Below are 21,127 nucleotides of genomic sequence, written 5' to 3'. Positions count from 1 at the left end.
AGTACGCACGTTTCTCCAAGGAGTTTGTCATATCGTTCCTCCTTACAGACGGCCATTGGAACCCTGGGATCTGAACAAGGTTCTCCTTGCTCTTCAAAAGCCGCCTTTCGAGCCTTTGAAAGAGGTTCCCCTTTCTCGGCTTTCACAAAAGGTAGTTTTTCTTGTAGCGGTCACGTCTCTTCGAAGAGTGTCCGAGCTGGCGGCGTTATCTTGCAAATCTCCCTTCCTGGTATTTCACCAAGACAAGGTAGTACTGCGTCCAATTCCAGAGTTTTCTCCCAAGGTGGTTTCTTCCTTTCATCTCAATCAGGATATCACTTTGCCATCTTTGTGTCCGCATCCAGTTCACCAATTTGAAAAGGGTTTACATCTGTTGGACCTGGTGAGAGCACTCAGGATTTACATTTCTCGCACGGCGCCTCTACGCCGTTCGGATGCGCTCTTTGTCCTAGTCGCTGGTCAGCATAAGGGATCGCAAGCTTCCAAATCCACCCTGGCGCGGTGGATCAAGGAACCAATTCTTCACACATACCGTTCTGCTGGGCTTCAGATTCCATCTGGACTGAAGGCCCATTCTACCAGAGCCGTTGGTGCGTCCTGGGCGTTGAGGCATCAGGCTACGGCTCAGCAAGTGTGCCAGGCGGCTACCTGGTCGAGTCTGCACACGTTTACCAAACACTATCAAGTGCATACCTACGCTTCGGCAGACGCCAGCCTAGGTAGACAGGTCCTTCAGGCGGCGGTGGCCCACCTGTAGGAAGAGGCTGTATGACAGCCCGTTCATGTGGTATCTTTTTACCCACCCAGGGACTGCTTTTGGACGTCCCACTGTCTGGGTCTCCCAATTAGGAGCGAAAAAGAAGAAGGGAATTTTGTTTACTTACCGTAAATTCCTTTTCTTCTAGCTCCAATTGGGAGACCCAGCACCCGCCCTATCTGTTTTTAGGGTTTCGTTTTTTCGGGTGCACATGTTGTTCACGTTGTTTCTTAAGTGCTCCGATCTAGTTATCGGATTGAATTTGTTTTTGAAACTGTTATTGGCTTTCCTCCTTCTTGCTTTGGTACTAAAACTGAGGAATCTGTACTCCTACGGGAGGGTGTATAGCCAGAAGGGGAGGGGCCTTACACTTTTAAGTGTAGTTCTTTGTGCGGCCTCCAGAGGCAGTAGCTATACACCCACTGTCTGGGTCTCCCAATTGGAGCTAGAAGAAAAGGAATTTACGGTAAGTAAACAAAATTCCCTTCTTTATACATTATGGCTGTTTTCAGTAGAGCTATGAGCGCCAACCTGTCTTTTTGCTGCTGAATTACACCCTCCACTAGCAGACATAGACGGAAAAGGGCCCCTGTGCAAGAACTGTATATGGAGCCTTTGCAGTCCAATAGATCATTACATTTAGGTCCAGAAATATTTGGACAGTGACACAATTTTCGCGAGTTGGGCTCTGCATGCCACCACATTGGAGTTGAAATGAAACCTCTACAACAGAATTCAAGTGCAGATTGTAAAGTTTAATTTGAAGGTTTGAACAAAAATATCTGATAGAAATTGTAGGAATTGTACACATTTCTTTACAAGCACTCCACATTTTAGGAGGTCAAAAGTAATTGGACAAATAAACCAAACCCAAACAAAATATTTTTATTTTCAATATTTTGTTGCGAATCCTTTGGAGGCAATCACTGCCTTAAGTCTGGAACCCATGGACATCAACAAACGCTGGGTTTCCTCCTTCTTAATGCTTTGCCAGGCCTTTACAGCCGCAGCCTTAAGGTCTTGCTTGTTTGTGGGTCTTTCCGTCTTAAGTCTGGATTTGAGCAAGTGAAATGCATGCTCAATTGGGTTAAGATCTGGTGATTGACTTGGCCATTGCAGAATGTTCCACTTTTTTGCACTCATGAACTCCTGGGTAGCTTTGGCTGTATGCTTGGGGTCACTGTCCATCTGTACTATGAAGCGCCGTCCGATCAACTTTGCGGCATTTGGCTGAATTTGGGCTGAAAGTATATCCCGGTACACTTCAGAATTCATCCGGCTACTCTTGTCTGCTGTTATGTCATCAATAAACACAAGTGACCCAGTGCCATATAAAGCCATGCATGCCCATGCCATCACGTTGCCTCCACCATGTTTTACAGAGGATGTGGGGTGCCTTGGATCATGTGCCGTTCCCTTTCTTCTCCAAACTTTTTTCTTCCCATCATTCTGGTACAGGTTGATCTTTGTCTCATCTGTCCATAGAATACTTTTCCAGAACTGAGCTGGCTTCATGAGGTGTTTTTCAGCAAATTTAACTCTGGCCTGTCTATTTTTGGAATTGATGAATGGTTTGCATCTAGATGTGAACCCTTTTTGTATTTATTTTCATGGAGTCTTCTCTTTACAGTTGACTTAGAGACAGATACACCTACTTCACTGAGAGTGTTCTGGACTTCAATTGATGTTGTGAACGGGTTCTTCTTCACCAAAGAAAGTATGCGGCGATCATCCACCACTGTTGTCATCCATGGACGCCCAGGCCTTTTTGAGTTCCCAAGCTCACCAGTCAATTCCTTTTTTCTCAGAATGTACCCGACTGTTGATTTTGCTACTCCAAGCATGTCTGCTATCTCTCTGATGGATTTTTTCTTTTTTTTCAGCCTCAGGATGTTCTGCTTCACCTCAATTGAGAGTTCCTTAGACCGCATGTTGTCTGGTCACAGCAACAGCTTCCAAATGCAAAACCACACACCTGTAATCAACCCCAGACCTTTTAACTACATTGATTACAGTTAACGAGGGAGACGCCTTCAGAGTTAATTGCAGCCCTTAGATTCCCTTGTCCAATTACTTTTGGTCTCTTGAAAAAGAGGAGGCTATGCATTACAGAGCTATGATTCCTAAACCCTTTCTCCGATTTGGATGTGAAAACTCTCATATTGCAGCTGGGAGTGTGCACTTTCAGCCCATATTATATATATAATTGTATTTCTGAACATGTTTTTGTAAACAGCTAAAATAACAAAACTTGTGTCACTGTCCAAATATTTCTGGACCTAACTGTATATTGCACAACTTTGGAAGTAGAAATGGGGCCCTTTACTTATTTGGCCCCTGTGCAGGCTGCACCAATGATATGTCCACCCCTGACCTCCGCCATGCTTATGCTAGAAGCTGTAGTGGGAGAATGCTGCCATTAGAGGATCCATTTTTCCCCTTTCTTTATAAAGTGAAATTTCCCAACAACATTGACCATTATATAATGTCATCAAGATGGACTGCAAGAAAAGTGAGGGGTCAGGTTACACCTCCAGTTACACTCTACAGCTGGCGTTCCCAGCCTTTCTGCCCTGGAGAGTACTGGTGTAATAACGTTGTGTTTTCTTCTCCTAGTTTGTGGTGATAACAGTCTGCCTAAAAGCGGGGCTAGAAACATCTCATTGGACCATGGTAAGACAAGAAACGTTAAAGAAATGTTTTTTTTTCAGAATATAAAGTATGTAGTTTATCGGCACAATTCAGTTCCTTGACTGTTGAATCGGCTGTCCTGTACTTTAAATTGATAGCCTTTCTTTAGGATAGGTCATCAATAGTGATGAGCAAGCACTACCATGCTCGGATTCTCTGTATTTTTGATGAGCAGTTGGATGGGCGCAACTTGAGTAACAGAGTATAATTTGAGTCAATGGGAGACTTCAGAATGTTTTGTGGATGATTTCCCGTAAAAATGCTCAAGTTCCCCAATGACTTCCATTATACTCGAGTCGCGCTCATCCGAGCAAACTGCTTGTTACGAGTACCCGAGCATGGTAGTGCTCGCTCATCACTAGTCATCAATATCAGATCGGTGGCAGTACAATCAACACTTGACACCCCTGCCGAACTCTACAGCTCCATCAATTTACGGTGTCCGCAGCAGGATACTGCAAATCCACTGCTGCTCATTTGAATAGGGGCGAATCTGGAGACTCTGTACAGTTGTAGTTGTGTATTTCTGCTCCACAACTGGTAACTTCCAGCTGATACTGGGAGCAGCTGATTGGCAGGGGTGCTGGGTATCACACCCCACCAAATTTGATATTGATGATTTATCGTAACAATAGCCCAGCAATATAAAGTTCTGTACAACATTAATACAGAGAACATAGATACTATAATATTCAGTGTAAATGGGACAGAAAATCAGTAATCTAAAAATCACAATTCATTTGCAAGTACCTAGTGTATAATTAACTGTGTCTACTTTATGAAGTGCTCCTGTCATATCTTTTTGTTTTTTTATGTATTATATCCCATAACTTGTGCCACCCATTGGAAGAAATCCCCACTGATCCCTCAAAAAATTGCACTGTAGTGCACAGCTCATTGGCAGTAGGGCTCAGATCCTCACTGAGCGCAAGCAGAGCGTGGTATAGACGTGTGCTGAGCCCGTACACCACTATGTGCACGTGTTCATGCAGGAGACGAGCCATTGAGCCTGGTGAGCTGCTTCTGTTACATCAGTTTTATGAGAGATCAGATCCCTATTGTTTAATTCTAATACATTGAGGAGCAATATTTCATCTTGTTAAAAGATTTACTGTTCTCTTCAAAATCTATGTCCTGTTTCCTTTCTATCATTAGTTCAGCCATGTGGCTATATGGGGGAGTATCCTGCTATGGATCGTGTTCTTTGGAGTCTATTCCTCCTTATGGCCAGCAATTCCTCTAGCTCCTGACATGTCTGGAGAGGTACGATACTGGTTTTATTACTTTTTATTACATGTAGAGATGAGCAAATCTTTTGAAATTCAAATTCACCAGATGGAACAAATTTTCCCCGGAAATTGTATTCATTGCAAACCAAAAGTTCTCTAAAGCCTCACAATTTCCCTGAAAAACGTGTATGATGCTATTGTCTCCTCCTCAGACACCAATCTTACTCTTCACTGTGGTGCTATTGCACATTATCTCTACAGTTTCTTCTACGTTTTATGCCTGTCTCTCCCGATCTGTATAGCTAAGCTGTGATGTTTTCTCACTCTGAAGGTTCATCACAAGATGACTGCTGCATTCTCTGCTTCAGCTTTTATAGAGGCTTCGATTGATTGATTGCTACCTTGTAGTGATGGCTAAAATGCTCGAGTGCTCGTTACTTGAATTGAGCAGGTCAGAGGCTCGGATGGGCTTGACTCAAGTAACTAGTATAATGGAAGTCAATGTGGAACTCAAGCATTTTTCCAAACAAAACAAAGAATCCAGCACTCAAATTTTGCACAAGTGAGTCAAAAATTTTAATGTGGCAAAAATGGTGTACAACAAAGTGACGTTTCTGTTTAAAAAAAAACCTTCCTCAAAACGTACACGGTCAGGAAAGTCAGACAAGGAATAGGCTACTGCAGGTCAGTGGGAATGACCAGGGCTGGATGCAGTGCAGTCCAGATGCCACGCTGGGTGCAGGAGGAGAGCGCTGTGGGAAAGCGATCTAATAAACGGTAGTGCTGCTTTCCCATAGCGCTATCCTCCTGCATCCAGCGTGGCATCCTGGACTGCACTGCATCCAGCCCTGGTCATTCCCACCAACCTGCAGTAGCCTATTCCTTCTCTGACTTTCCCGACAGTGTACATTTTGAGGAAGGTTTCTTTTGAAACCGAAACGTCACCTTGTCGTAGACCATTTTTGCCACATTCAAATTTTTGACTCACTTCTGCAAAATATGTCTGCCATATTCTTTGTTTTGTATTTATTACGGAGTTGGATCCTATCCGGGCACCTCACCAAACCAGGAGTGCCGTACTTTGTATTTGGTCAAGCATTTTTCCAGATGACCCTACCGGGAAAGCTGGAGAAGGAAGGGGGGGGACAGGAAAATTGCTGAAATGGATGGAATCCATTTGGAGAAAATGCCTGGACTCCCAGGTCACTGCTGTGAACTAAATAAATAATTAATATAAAAATGGCTTGGGTTCCCCCTATTTTTGATAATCAGCCAAAGTAAATCAGAGAGCTGCTGGCTGGCTATTATCAGGCTGGGAAAGTCCATGGATATTGGCCTGTTCCCAGCCTAAAAATACTAACCCACAGCTGGTCCAGAATTGGTGCATCACATTAGATGCGTCAATTCTGGTGCTTTGCCTTGCTCTTCCCAATTGTAGTGGCAATCAGGGTAATATTTTTTGGGTTGATGTGAGCTGTGTAATGTCAGCTGGCATCAAGCCCAGGGGAAAGGAATAGAGAGGCATCTATCAGATACCCCCATTAGTAACCCAGTAAGTGAAAAGAAAATAAGACACACACACACAAAATATAGTTTTTGAATAAAGACTCCCCCACACTATCCCTTGGTCACTATTTTTTTTTGAAAAATATTCCCACAGGTTCCATCGTAGTCCCTTGATCCACGAATGCAGGTCCGGCAAGTGTGAATAGCAGTAAAGTACAGCTATGCACAGGCGCTGGTTAGTGACTACAACGCTCATCAGAGCCACGGGGTCTCGCCGAGCGCTGCGTTGAGCTGGCGGCTCTGATGAGGCTTGTCTCACTAGTTGGCACCTGTAAATAGCTGTACTTTACTTTAAATATATTTTGTAGAAATAATAATAATAATAATTGTATTCATTTATATATCGCTATTAATTCCACAGCGCTTTACATACATCAGGAACACTGTCCCCATTGGGGCTCACAATCTAGAGTCCCTATCTGTATGTCTTTGGAGTGTGGGAGGAAACCGGAGTATCCGGAGGAAACCCACACAAACACGGGGAGAACATACAAACTCCTTGCAGATGGTGTTCTTGGTGGGATTTGAACCCAGGACCCCAGCGCTGCAAGACTGCAGTGCTAACCACTCAGCCACCATGCTCAGTGGTGAGCATGATTTATACAACCATTCTGATATGGATTAATGCAGGCAGTTTGTGTTGTGAACACTGGTGACTATAGCTATTTTTATAATGCAGATAGCTAAATTGAGGCGCCATATATTTATCGCCAAGAATGGTATTGGACTCCATCGGGACAAAGTAAGGGAAACCTTTCACAAAGTTGCCCATCCCGTTGTTGGCACCTAATATACACCTCTTGTATACAGCTGGATCATCCGTTTCTAAGTGCAGCCTACATGGAGATAAAAGCTGTGACTTTAGCCTGTGGATTTGCACAGGTATGATCTGTCAGCAGGCTGGTGGATGAGGTTTTACAACTCTCTTGTACGTGCTGTTAATATTTTCCAACGCAGAAATGAATGAGACCTGCGGTGTAGGACTGGAGCAGCTTTGTGGATGGATCGTCACACTGCAGACCCAGCGTAGCTTGGCCGGGGGTAGTCAGATTTTATACCAAAATGTCAAGTTATTCTGCAGCTTCCATCACAGTTAGATTCCTTTGAAAAGGATGAGAGACAACAAATCATAGTTACATAATCTGAAAAAAGACCTAGGTCCATCTAGTTCAATCTTCTTCCACCAATCATATATTTTATCACTAAGTCATTTATAACCAGCAATGTTGTGTACTGAGGAAATCATCCAGCCCTTTTTTAAAAGCTGTTATAGTATCTGCCATTACTACCTCTTGTGGTCGGCATTCCACAGTCTGACTGCTCTAACTGTAAAGAACCCTTTCCTATTTAGCTGTCGGAATCGCTTTTCTTCCACTCACAGTGAGTGCCCCCTGGTCCTTAGTATTGTCTTTGGAAGCAATAAGTCATGTGCCAGTCCTTTATATTGACCACACATGTATTTATACATATAAATGAGATCTCCTCTGAGACGTCTTTTTTTCTAAGCTAAGCAAATCCAACTTTTCCAACCTCTCATTATACCGGCAACCTCCATTTCTTGTAGTAGTCTAGTTAGCCACCTTTGAACTGACTCTAACTTCTGAATATAATTTTTAAAATGTGGAACCCAAAACTGGATCCCATATTCCAGATGTGGCCTTACAAGTGATTTATAGAGGGGTAACAATACGTTGGAATCACGGGATCTAGTCTCTCTTTTTTATACACCCTAGAATCTTGTTTGCTTTTGCAGCTGCTGCTTGACATTGAGTGCTGCTGCTCAGCTTATTTGTAACCAGAATACCCAAGTCCTTCTCCTGTTCTGTAGTCCCGAGTTTACTTCCATTTAATGTATATGCAGTTATAGGATTACTCCGTCCTAGGTGAATTACTCTACATTAAATCTCATTTACCCCAGTGGCTTTCATCGTTGCTGAATTTCCCTGGCGAATTTTTGTAACAGATCCCATGGGAACTTTCCCTTGTACATTCAGAATCTCTGTGGGTTTGCAGCTGAAAAATCAGTGGTGTGTACCTGAGCATGACAAAGAAAAATGAGGACTGAACCTTCTATATAATAAAAATCATTTTTTAACCCGACTTGTGCCGTTATCTGAAGCTTGCAGCTTTATACACATCCCCCACTGTCCTGTGACTGGTGCTGCATGTGGCTGTAAAATCCTCCACCTGACTAAACAGTGAATGTGTGAGTCCGGGGCTCCGGAGGAGTGATTTATGCTGTTACATATATACATCATATTTATTACCGGGCCTGAATACGTCATTCTGTCCTTTTACACATTTCACTGTAAAGGTAAAAGAAGGGAATTTTGTTTACTTACCGTAAATTCCTTTTCTTCTAGCTCCAATTGGGAGACCCAGACAATTGGGTGTATAGCTATTGCCTCTGGAGGCCACACAAAGTATTACACTTAAAAGTGTAAGGCCCCTCCCCTTCTGGCTATACACCCCCAGTGGGATCACTGGCTCACCAGTTTTAGTGCCAAAGCAAGAAGGAGGAAAGCCAATAACTGGTTTAAAGACCAATTCAATCCGAGGAAACATCGGAGAACTGAACCATACCACATGAACAACATGTGTACCCGAAAAAACAGAAAAACCCCGAGAAAACAGGGCGGGTGCTGGGTCTCCCAATTGGAGCTAGAAGAAAAGGAATTTACGGTAAGTAAACAAAATTCCCTTCTTCTTTGTCGCTCCATTGGGAGACCCAGACAATTGGGATGTCCAAAAGCAATCCCTGGGTGGGTAAAAGAATACCTCATGATAGGGCCGTCAAACGGCCCTCTCCTACAGGTGGCCAACCGCCGCCTGAATGACTTATCTACCTAGGCTGGCGTCTGCCGAAGCGTAGGTATGCATCTGATAATGCTTGGTAAAAGTAAGTAGACTCGACCAGGTGGGTGCCTGACACACCTGCTGAGCCGTAGCCTGGTGCCGTAATGCCCAGGATGCACCCACGGCTCTGGTAGAATGGGCCTTCGGCCTTGAGAGAACCAGAAGCCCAGTAGAACTGTAGGTTTCAAGAATTGGTTCCTCGAGCCCCCGAGCAAGGGTGGATCTGGAAGCTTGCGACTGTTTACGCCGACCAGCGACAAGGACAAAGAGTGCATCCGGGTGGCGCAGGAGCGCCATGCGGGAAGTAGAACCTGAGTGCTCTCACCAGAACCAACAGATGCAAATCTTTCTGAAATTGATGGACTGGACGAGGACACAAAGAAGGTGAGGTGATATCCTGATTGATATGAAAATGGGATACCACCTTAGGGAGAAATTCCGGAACCGGACGCAGAACTACCCTGTCCTGGTGAAGGACCAGGAAGGGAGTTTGTATGAGAGCGTTGCTAGCTCGGAAACTCTCCTAAGAGACGAGACCGTTACCAGAAGGCCACTTCCCGTGAAAAACGGGAAGGGAGACATCCTTCAAAGGCTCGAAAGGCGGCATCTGGAGAGCAATTAGAACCTTGTTCAGATCTCAGGGCTCTAACGGCCGCTTGTACGGAGTGCTGAGAAGACAAACTCCCCGTAGGAACGTGCGTACCTGAGGAAGTCGTCGTTTCTGAAAAAATACAGCTAGCGCTGAGACTTGTCCCTAAAGGGAACTGAGCGACAACCCATTTTCCTACCTAGATTGCAGGAAGGAAGGAAACATAGACGATGCAACCGGCCAGGGAGAAACACCCTGCGCCGAGCACCGAGATAAGAACATCTTCCACGTCCTGTGGTCAATCTTGGCGGACGTTGGTATGCTAGCCTGTCTCATGGTGGCAACCACGTCCTGAGGTAATCCTGACGACACTAGGTTCCAGGACTCAATGCCACACCATCCGGTTGAGGGCCTTAGAATTCAAATGGAAGAATGGCCCTTGAGACCGCCAGTCTGATTGGTCTGGTAGTGCCCCCGGTTAGCCTACCGTGAGGCACCACAGAACCGAGTACCACAACATCCTCGGCCAATTTGTAGCGACGAGGATGGCGCGGCCGCAGTCGGTCTTGATCTAGCGCAGTACTCTGGGCAACAATGCCAGAGGTGGCACCTAAGGTAGCTGGAACTGCGACCAATGCTGAACTAAGGCGTTTGCCGCCAGAGCTCGATGATTGTGAAACCGTGCCATGAAGCTGGCACATTGTTGTTGTGCCGTGACGCCATTAGATCGACGTCCGGCCTCTGTCAGCGGCGCCCGATCTCCTGAAACCCGTCCGGGTGAGGAGACCATACTCTTTCGGCCACACCTCAGCGACTTAGGAAGTCAGCTTCCTAGTTTCCACACTTGGGATGTGAATTGTGGATATGGTGGATGCCGTGTCTTCCACCCACATCAGAACCTGCCGGACTTCCTGGAAGGCTTGCCGGTTGCGCGTTCTTCCTTGGTGGTTGATGTATGCCACCGCTGTGTAGCTGTCCGACTGAAGTCGGATATGCTTGCTTTCCAACCGCTGTTGGAAGGATTGTAGGGCAAGATACACTGCTCTGTGTTCAAGAACATTGATCTGAAGAGTGGACTCTTGCTGAGTCCACGTACCCTGAGCGCTGTAGTGGAGAAAAACTGCTCCCCACCCTGATAGACTCGCGTCTGTCGTAACTATCGCCCAGGACGGGGATAGGAAGGACCTTCTTTTTGACCAAGAGGTGAGAAGAAGCCACCACCGTAGAGATTCCTTGGCCGCCTGAGAAAGAACGACGACTCTGTTGAGGGACGTCGATTCCTCGTCCCATTGGCGGAGAATGTCCCATTGTAGTGGACGCAGTAAAACTGCGCGAAAGGAACTGCCTCCATTGCTACCATCTTACGTAGGAAGTGCATGAGGCGTCTCAATGTGTGCGACTGGTTCTTAAAGAAGAGCTTGCAGCCCGTAGTGAATGCTGTTTGTCTAGCGGCAGCTTCACTATCGCTGAGAGAGTAAGAAACTCTATGCCTAGATATGTTATCGATAGGGTCGGGGTCGGATCTGACTTTAAAAAGTTGATGATCCACCCAAAACTCTAGAGAGTCTCCAGCGCAACGTTCGGGCAGTGTTGGCATGTTTCCTAAGAGAGTGCCTTGACAAGTAGATCGTCTAAATACGGGACCACAGAGTGACCCTGAGAGTGCAGGACTGTGACTACTGCTGCCCTGACCTTGGCGAAGACCAGTTGGACTGTCGCTAGCCGGAAGGTAGAGCTACGAACAGAGGGTGTTCGTCTCCTATAACGAAGCGTAGAAACGCTAGTGCTCTGGATCAATCGGCACGTGTGGATAAGCATCCTTGATGCCTAATGATGCTAGGAAATATCCTTGGGACCTTGAGGCGATGACATGGCGGAGGGATTCCATCCGGAACCGCCTGGTGTCCACGAGCTTGCTGAGCATTTTTAGATCCAGAACGGGACGGAACGGCCCGTTGTTATAGGTACCGCAAAGAATTTGGGGTAAAAACCGTGACCTTGTTCCTGAAGAGGAACGGGGGTCATCACTCTTTCTGCCTATAGAGTGCACCCTGTTTGCAGAAGAGCAGCGGCCCGGCCGGGAGGTGGAGAAATTCTGAAGAATCGAGTTGGAGGACGAGAAGTGAGCTCTATCCTGTACCCGTGAGACAGAATGTCTCACACTCAATGGTCATTGACCTATGGCAGCTAAATATCGCCAAGGCGGGAGAGCCTGCTACCGACCGAGGCCGCAAGTCATGAGGAAGCCGCCTTGGAAGCGGGTTTTCAGACTGTCGCTTTTTTGGGCGAGACTGAGCCCGCCAAGAATCTTAGCTCCTCTGATCCTTTTGAGTCCACATTGGACGAGGAAAAATGGGACCTGCCCGAGCCTCGAAAAGGCCGAAAACCCCGACTGCCTCTTGCACTGTTGGGGTTTGTTGTGTCCGGGCTGAGGAAAGGATGAATCCTTACCCCTGGACTGTTTGATGGTTACATCCAACGCTCACCAAACAGTCGGTCAGCAGAAAAAGGCAACTGGTTAGGCAACCTTTTTTGGAAGCAGAATCTGCCTTCCATTCACTTAACGAGCAGACCAGGCTCTGCTTAAAAACACGGAGTAGCGGAGGCTACCGCCGCACGGTTCGCAGAGTCCAGGACAACCTGAATCGCGTAAGAAACAAATGCAGACATTTGAGAGGTTAAGGATGCCACCTGCGGCACAGATGTACGGGTAACCGTGTCAATCTGTGTAAGACAAGCTGAAATAGCTTGGAGTGCCCCAAGGGAGAGAATGCCGGAGCCAACGGTGCGCCGACAGCCTCATAGATGGCTTTCGACCAGAGATCCATCTGTCTGTCAGTGGCATCTTTGAGTTTGCAGTTCCATCTCCCACTGCAACTATGGATCTAGCTACAAGCCTGGAGATTGGAGGATGCCGCTCGGGACAGGCAGAGTGGTCCAGAAAAATACGTGAAGCTGACTCCTCCACTGGAGGAGCTGTGAGAAATAACCCACATTCTATAGATGGACGCTATAAGATTATTTACTATGGCGTCACAATCAGGTGTATCCAGATTGAGAGCGGTCTCAGGATCAGAATCCTGAGCCGCTACTTCCGCCTCATTACACAGCGAGTCCTTCTGTTAGGACCCTGATGAAACCGAGGCCGCTCATAGCGAGCCCACTTAGGCTGTCTGGGACTGACGTCCGTGCAGAGCCGTGACTCTGGGATGCGTGTGACATTCCCGGAGCTGTTAGTTATTCACACTGAGGGGGGCCATGGATCAATGATTCAACAGTGCCCATATTGTGAGAGACATGTCCGGACTGCTAGGCTTCTAGTATCATAGCCATAGTCTCAGAAAAACTGTCAGTAAATACTGCAGACACCGTCCTCATCCCCTGGCCATTAGTGCATACAATGGGAGTCTATGTACCTGCCGGCCGTATAGCCGTACATGCTGTACCAGCTGTATAGAAAAACATGTGGTTCTGCACCTTTGTTTTACACAGAGAATATGCTGATAACTCCTCCGCATAATCCAGGAGGGTATATACAACGTGCGACCAAACAGTGCAATGTATATAGTACAAGCATATCTATAAGTGCACTTCTGCACTAGTGGGGTTAGCACCACAGGTGCTGCTTAACGCCTGTTACAGCGATTGTGTGACTATCAGAATGCCAGGGTCTTCCACACTTGTCTCTGTATCGTACAGAAACTGACACTAATGGCTGCCGGTGTCCTTGTAGAGAAGGAAGCCGTGGGCGTGCCTGAGAAAGTGCGGGAATCCGGACTCACAGTGCACACAGTGAGAGGGGTGGAGTATGCAAAACATACTCCAGCTCTCAGCTCTGCTCTATGCAGCGTCACGCCCCTACCCTGACTGTCAGGGCTGTGGGCGGTAACGAAGGGAGACTAGGCCCAGAAGCCGGGGACTCGAGTTAACAGCGCGGCCGCCGTAAAAGCGCGGGCCGCGCTGAAGTCCCTGGCGCACCACAAGTGCCAGCCGCGCCGCAGTTCCAGCGGCCGGCGCGACCGATTCATAGAAGTGGCCAGCGTCCCGCCCCTCTCCTGACTGGCAGGTCTGGGGGCGGGAACGAACGGAAGCAGGCCGCAAAAGCCGGGGACTCTAGTTATCAGCGCGGCCGCCGTAAAAGCGCGGGCCGCGCTGAAGTCCCCGGCGCACCACAAGTGCCAGCCGCGCCGCTGCCAGCGGCCGGCGCGACCGATTCCTGGAAGTGGCCAGCGTCCCGCCCCTCTCCTGACTGGCAGGTCTGGGGGCGGGAACGAACGGAAGCAGGCCGCAAAAGCCGGGGACTCTAGTTATCAGCGCGGCCGCCGTAAAAGCGCAGGCCGCGCTGAAGTCCCCGGCGCACTACAAGTGCCAGCCGCGCCGCAGTCCCAGCGGCCGGCGCGACCAATTCCCATAAGTGAGCCTGCTTCAGCAAAGCTGAATGAGGCCATGGCACAGGCGCCGCAGCGCTGATGTCCCCCGGCGCACTACAACACCCAGCATGCTGCGGTGTGAGCGCCAAATGCACGGGGACACAGAGTACCTTGAGGAAGCAGGGCCATGTCCCTGATGTACTCCGCTCCATCCAGCATCTTCTCCAGGGGCTGTAGATGGAGCACGGTCTCAGTGCCTGGAGACCGGTAAATCCCACTTCACCCAGAGCCCTGTAAAAAGGGATGGGGAAGGAATCAGCATGTGGGCTCCTGCCGCCGTACCCGCAATGGGTACCTCAACCTTACAAACACCTCCGACATACAGTGGGGTGAGAAGGGAGCATGCTGGGGACACTATATGTGTCCTCTTTTCTTCCATCCGACATAGTCAGCAGCTGCTGCTGACTAAAAAGTGGAGCTATGCGTGGATGTGTTGCCTCCTTCGCACAAAGCACAAAACTGGTGAGCCAGTGATCCCACTGGGGGTGTATAGCCAGAAGGGGAGGGGCCTTACACTTTTAAGTGTAATACTTTGTGTGGCCTCCAGAGGCAATAGCTATACACCCAATTGTCTGGGTCTCCCAATGGAGCGACAAAGAAATATATATATATATATATATATTTTACATTTACCTCTATTTTGATCCCTCCGATGGGTTAAGTGCTTTTTTGTTTTTTATTTCTATATATTTTTAATGGATAGTGAGAACGGATTCTGACAGGGCATCATACAATACTGCGCCAACAGTGCTCCAGTATGGGAGAATACAGCTGCCGAGAATTCACTGAAATACAAATGCTTGTCCTGAAATTGTGGGGCCATTTGTATCAGCCCCTGTTCTTTTTATTCCCCAAAAAAGGAGTCATAATGGTGCTTATATTTTGTTCACAGCGGAGCAATTTTGCTGATCTTCCCTAATACCATCAGAGTTCCAACTTGTATAAGACACAATTTGGATGACTCTTAAAGGGAATCTATCACCAGGTTTTTGCCACCTAATCAGAGAGCAGCATAACGTAGGGGCAGAGACACCGATTTCAGTGATGTCACTTACTGGGCTGCTTAATGTAGTTTTGATAATCTCCTGCTGATTAAACAGTGATTTTATCATTTGAGGACTACTTGGTGTGCTGACAGGTAGTCCATCTCTGTATAACTGATAGATCTGCAGCAGAGAAAACATTGATTTTTATCAAAATGACAGCAAACAGCTCAGTAAGTGACACATCGCTGGAATCAGGGTCTCTGTCTCTACGTTATGGTGCTCTAAATGGTAGAGCAAAAACCTGGTGACCGATTCCCTTTAAGCTGTTACTGCTGTGGCTTTGCCACGGTCTTTTTTTTTTATTATAAATTGCATATTTGATAGTAGCAGTTTCCAAACACACGCTGCATGAAGAATGTGCTGGGCACTACTTTTAGCCAATTCACGCATTCAGTGCCTGAAACAGTATAAAAAAGAGCAACAAAAGATAGAATATGAGCTCAGAAAGTCACTTTGACATTGCGGTGCATGAGCACTTTTTCCAGTGGATTCCTGGCGGAGGGAAGGTATTGAGATCTACTTGGAACCTAGTGGAAGTAATGGTGTGTACATCATCAGGCATGTGGTCAGGATTTAACAGGACACTGGATAAATAAGGCCACGTGCACACTGAGTATTTGGTGAGGGTTTTTTTTTTACCTCAGTATTTATAAGCCATCCTCAGTATTTATAAGCCAAAACCTGGAGTGGAACAATTAGTGGAAAAGTATAATAAAAACACGGGCACCACTTCTGTATTTACTACCCACTCCTGGTTTTTACGTACAAATACTGAGGTAAAAAACGCAGCAAATACTTAACGTGTGCACGTGGCCTAATGCTTTTTAAATTATTAGACGTGGGCGTAGGCAAAATATACAACTATTACATCCAGTGGCTCACTGGTGACAGCTTCTCAGACCGTAGACTATCTTATCTCAGCTTCGCCGTTCAGCCCAAACATCATGCCTCACTTTACCATAATGACTGTAGAACCTGCTGAGCAGACAGTTTACATATAGTCAGTGCTTTTCCCCTCATCCACCTCCTAAGGCCGCAGATAAAGTTGCTCCGAACCCATTGGTGATCACCCAAGTTCACCACAAAAGCCCAAGTTCCTATTTGATAAGGCTAATATGGACACCTTAGACGTTGTTGATGTCACTGTCGCTTACGGTGCACGTCTAGTCGTTCATTAAAACATAGGGCCCAGCTTTATACCTTGTACATAAATTACATCATGACTACACTTATAGGATAACTTTTTCACTGTCATGATTTCTATAGTTTGTGCCAAGTCATTGGTGATCCCCTGGTAAGTGAAATCCAAGTTTCTTTTTGATAAGGCTAATATGGACACCTCGGATGTCCCTTGGTGTCACTGACGTCTACTGTGCACGTCTAGTCATTCATTAGCACATAGGGCCCAGCTTTCTAAGCTTGATATCTTGTGCATAAATTAATACATCATGACTACACTTATAGCATAACTTTTTCATCGCCATGATTTCTATAGTTTGTGCCAAGTCATTGGTGATCACTTGGTAAGTGAAACCCAAGTTCTTTTTGATAAGGCTAATATGGACACCTCGGATGTCCTTTGGTGTCACTGACATCTAGGTGAAGGAAGAATGATCCAGCGTACGATAAAATCCAGCTTTTAATGAGAAATTAGTAAAAAGCACAGTTCACATTATCCAAACTTTTGTATGACACCAGGTCTAGGGAAAAATATTCATGGTCAAAGCCGCACACCAAATGCGTTTCGAGCACTTGGTTCTTAAACCTGATATCTACTGTGCACGTCTAGTCATTCATTAGCACATAGGGCCCAGCTTTCTAAGCTTTCTGCCTTGTACATAAATTAATACATCATGACCAAACTTATAGGATGTCTTTTTCACCCCCACAATTTCTATAGTTGGTGCCAAGCCATCGGTGACGTGTTTTGGTTGCTACAAAACCATCTACAATCTCTGATATTCATTTTTTTAGCCAAAAGAATATTGATCCTTGTTTCAGGCTTTTCAAGTCTAGTTTCCGGGGTTGCTAATGAATTCCCACAAGAGCCACTTTAAGTGGCAGATTCCATTTGGTTTCCGAAGAAAGAGGAAACTTGGCAAATGTCAGACATTAGGAACAATTTGTAAACCACAGACCCGGTCTGGCACAGCCCATCCTTAGAACAGGCTGCCCCTGTTTTCTGCCATTGTCTGAAAGGCAGGAGTTAGCCATTTCCCAGCTTGACCAGCCTGTGTGTGTGGAGATGTGAAAAGTTACAAACAAAAATGGTTTCTACAGAATGTGGGGTAGATTTTTTTTCTCTTTCTCCTTTCTCCATCCAAAAGAAGAAGAAAATTCTTTTTGGGATTTTCCTTTTCCCTCCCTACTTGATCCAAAATATACAAAGAAGCCTTCTGTCCTAAAGGCGGATGTCAGCTTTACATCTTTTAGGTTTGGATTAACCCAGCAATTGAACAATAAAAAATCTGACAGGCTTTCAGATATGACGCAGAAAAAAAAAAAAACCTCTTCCCACCTCCCTCAACCCATGTTCATTTGCAAAGCCAAAGACTGGGGGACTGAATAGTAACTCTGGTTGCCGTCCATTCATATTTAGCATTACAATGGTCAGTATTAACATCTTAAGGCCTACATTATCGCCTCTCCTCCATTATACTTGCTGGAATTAGAAACAAGGTAGCCGAAGTCTACGAAATCCGAAATGTCTCTGGAAAGTGCAGCACAAGGGTCGGAGCGTCCGAAGGTAAATGTGTGGTTTCCGGTAGATATTGTATCATCTCTGATTATTCTTACAGCTTTGTATTGTGTATACATTTTCTATATGTAAATGTGGCAAATACTGAACATCCTTGGAAAGCTTTGTGAAGATTTCACGGGCTTAAATATGTAACAATTACAGGGCGACTTTACATTTCAGGTGGTCCGAGACCCTTTGTGATATTTTCATGCAGATCAGTGAAGTAATGACCGTCCATGCTGCTGTCACTCATACGGTCTATGTATCTTGCAGGCAGATATGATGTTCAGCTCCGGCATGTTCTGGATGGGTCTCTTATTCATCCCGGTAACATCCCTGCTTTTTGACGTGTTTTATAAAGCGTACGTATTGTTGCTATTCTCCTATTACTTTTGCATATATATGTCTATATATGTTTTGTATATATGTTGTGTATATATGTATGTATATATGCATAATTGTGTTTTGTTTTGGTTTTTTTTATTTGCTTTTATACCTTCACTGCATAGTAATAACGGTTTGTCTTCTGTACAAGGACGAGTTTGATATAATATACAAAAACAAGAAGAGCCTGTAGTTTTCTTTATTATTTCACTTTTTATTGTATTACTTTTCTTTTCTGTATCTTTTCTAATTGAAGATTTTTCTCATAAAATGATTTTATAATTAGTTTGGTGTGTTTTTCATGTTTTGTTTTGTTTTTTTAAGTGTCAAAAGAACTTGTTTTAAAACTTTGGTCGATGAAGTTCAGGAACTTGAAGCTAAATCCCAAGATCCGGGGGCCGTTGTACATGGAAAGAGGTATTATAAAAATTTATATAAAATATAAATAATTTGTATAAAAAATAACAATTCATTTTTTGATAATGTAAATATATGTACATTCAGCAACTGTGAAACAGCTTATTGCCCCTACATCAATATCATCCCAGGTACTCTGCAACCTGAGCAGGCATGAATGTAAAATCTAAAAATGAAGAAAGGCTGGCACTCCATCCTCCAAGATCCAATGCTTCATTAAAGTATTCTGTACAAAAATGACATAAAAAATATCAGAACATGTTTCACAATACAATTCCTTATTCATCGCTCTATGATTAAGGAATTGTATTGTGAAACGCGTCAGTTCTGATATTTTTATGTTATTGTGACACATGGTACTTGAATAAATATAGGAGGAACGTAGTGCCAACCTTTCTTCATTTTGGGTAAATATATATGTGTTTGTTAGTATATTTGTTGGAAAAATTATTTAATTCATTGGTAATCAAATAATAGAATAATAAATAAAACAAACTTAATTTTATTTTTATTTTTTTAAATTTTTTCTTATCAAATTTATTCCTTTACTTAAAATAGAATTAAAGCAGTAATGTATTATAATATATATTTTTAGTATTTATTTTTAGAAATTTGTCCCAACATTTTAGTGTGAAGTCATCCAAACAACTAAATCATAATCGCCTGTTGTCGCCGTATCTTTTTTTTCACCATAAACATTATTCGCATGTGATGAATAACACAAGTGAGGGGCATTACTGGGGGTCATTGTGGGGAGGGGCTCCTTGGGATTATACGCATTATTTCACAAGAGTTAATTTGTTAGAAAACTTGTTTGAATTTTTGGAAAATGTATGTGTATGAGTAGATATATAACACAAATATAAAAGTCTGAGCGTGTATGTGAGACCCTATTGTTTATCACGACAATGATTGAACTTATTAACCTAGAAACCACCAAACTATAGTGTCTAGGGGTGTCGGTGGTTGAGGGGTCTCTGAACGTGCTACAAGTAAGTCATGGCTTTGTAAATGCAAACCAGTATGTTATTTATCGTTTTGTGATTTTTTTTTCTAACAGTATTGTACTTTTAGTGTTTGTTACATATCCTTTCCCAGAGTTTACACATATACTTATCTCCCAAAGGGATTCATTTCTTATTCTAATACCACAGGGTAACTTATAACATATCTCACCGGTATTCTGATACCACCTTTTCTTGGTAATTGTATCTCCTCGCTTACGAAGCTTTGGTGCTGATCCAGTAATTTAATGTCAGCACCATGAAGACCTACAATTTCCTGAATAAATTATTGACGCTTTATAAATGGGCTTCACCTTATTTGACCCTCTTTCGCAGCTGTAATCAGAATTATGAAATACTGAAATATCCTCACACCGCCTCTGAATTCTTCTGCAAAAATCTTTTAGACTTTTTTTTTTGTCTTGATTGCAACTTTTTTTATATACCCACAGTTTAACAGAAAGGGCGCAACTGCTGAAAAATGTTTTCAAGAAGAATACAGTCAACATGTATCGTTCAGAGTCTGTACAACAAAACCTGCTTCGTAAGTACCCCAAGCTGTAAGGAGCTTTTGCCTTTTGAACTATTTTTAGGTTGGGTAGCATGAGAAATATCTTGAAAGGGGGTAATCTAAAAAAACTTTTTGAGAAACTGTGCCACAACCCACTTAAAAGGGTTGCCTTTTTTAAAATTTCAATGATTATAGATGGTGTAGAAAGGGCCACACAACACTGCAACCTCCCTTTTCATTAGCAAGGGCAGAGAGCAGCTGAAGATTGTAGTTGAATGAACTTCGGCATTAGAGTAACGTAGTCGGCCATTCATTTGATTGGATGCCATGTTTTTCCTTTGCTTCTGCAAGTCACCTGTGTAGCTGCCCAAAGCTTCCCCAGAGAGATATTAGCAGATGAACCTACAGATATGGCTTAATTTGACAGGTTGCACAGTTGAGACAAGCCTTTAACCCCTTCCCAACGTGTGACGTACATCACCAGTGCAGGTTTATGGAGCACGCCGAGGAGCAGAGCCCGCTCGATACACCGCAGGTGACAGCTGCAACAATGATCAAAGCATGCTCCAATTGCCAGGGTTGTCCTCCATGCAGAATGATCACTGGTTACTGATGGGTTACCATGCCTGATGGGATGCTTATAAATGTTTCGGCCATGTTGGTTGTTCTATAAGGCCCTGTGCACACGCTGCGGATTTACCGTGGAATTGCTGCAGAAAATGTGTCTAACATTGCTGCGGGCATTCCCCAGCAAATCCTATGCGTTTTTTTTATACCCGCGGTTTTACCCGTGGATTTTCCACTGCGGAATTAATGAGCATGTCACTTCCTTTCCGCATGTACCTGCGTTTTTTGACAAAGATAATGGTAAAAACTGTGGGGACCAATTTGCGGTAAATCCGCGGCA

The 21,127-nt window shown here is 44.7% G+C and overlaps 1 protein-coding gene across 5 annotated transcripts in view; it reads left to right on the top strand.

Moving 5' to 3' along the window:
• The window catches only part of ATP8A1 (ATPase phospholipid transporting 8A1), a 324,895-nt gene that overhangs the window by 295,818 nt on the left and 7,950 nt on the right, over nt 1–21,127 (top strand). For all 5 annotated transcript variants that reach the window (XM_075347005.1, XM_075347007.1, XM_075347004.1 and 2 more), the window contains 5 exons: nt 3,374–3,430; nt 4,604–4,711; nt 18,178–18,266; nt 18,613–18,705; nt 20,162–20,253. In XM_075347005.1, the coding sequence (XP_075203120.1) occupies nt 3,374–3,430; nt 4,604–4,711; nt 18,178–18,266; nt 18,613–18,705; nt 20,162–20,253 (439 nt within the window). The remainder of the gene's footprint in view (nt 1–3,373; nt 3,431–4,603; nt 4,712–18,177; nt 18,267–18,612; nt 18,706–20,161; nt 20,254–21,127) is intronic.

This window comes from Anomaloglossus baeobatrachus, chromosome 1 (assembly GCF_048569485.1).
Source record: "Anomaloglossus baeobatrachus isolate aAnoBae1 chromosome 1, aAnoBae1.hap1, whole genome shotgun sequence".
NCBI lineage: Eukaryota > Metazoa > Chordata > Amphibia > Anura > Aromobatidae > Anomaloglossus > Anomaloglossus baeobatrachus.
Note: the sequence above shows the minus strand (reverse complement) of the source record. Positions and strands in the feature narration are given on the sequence as shown.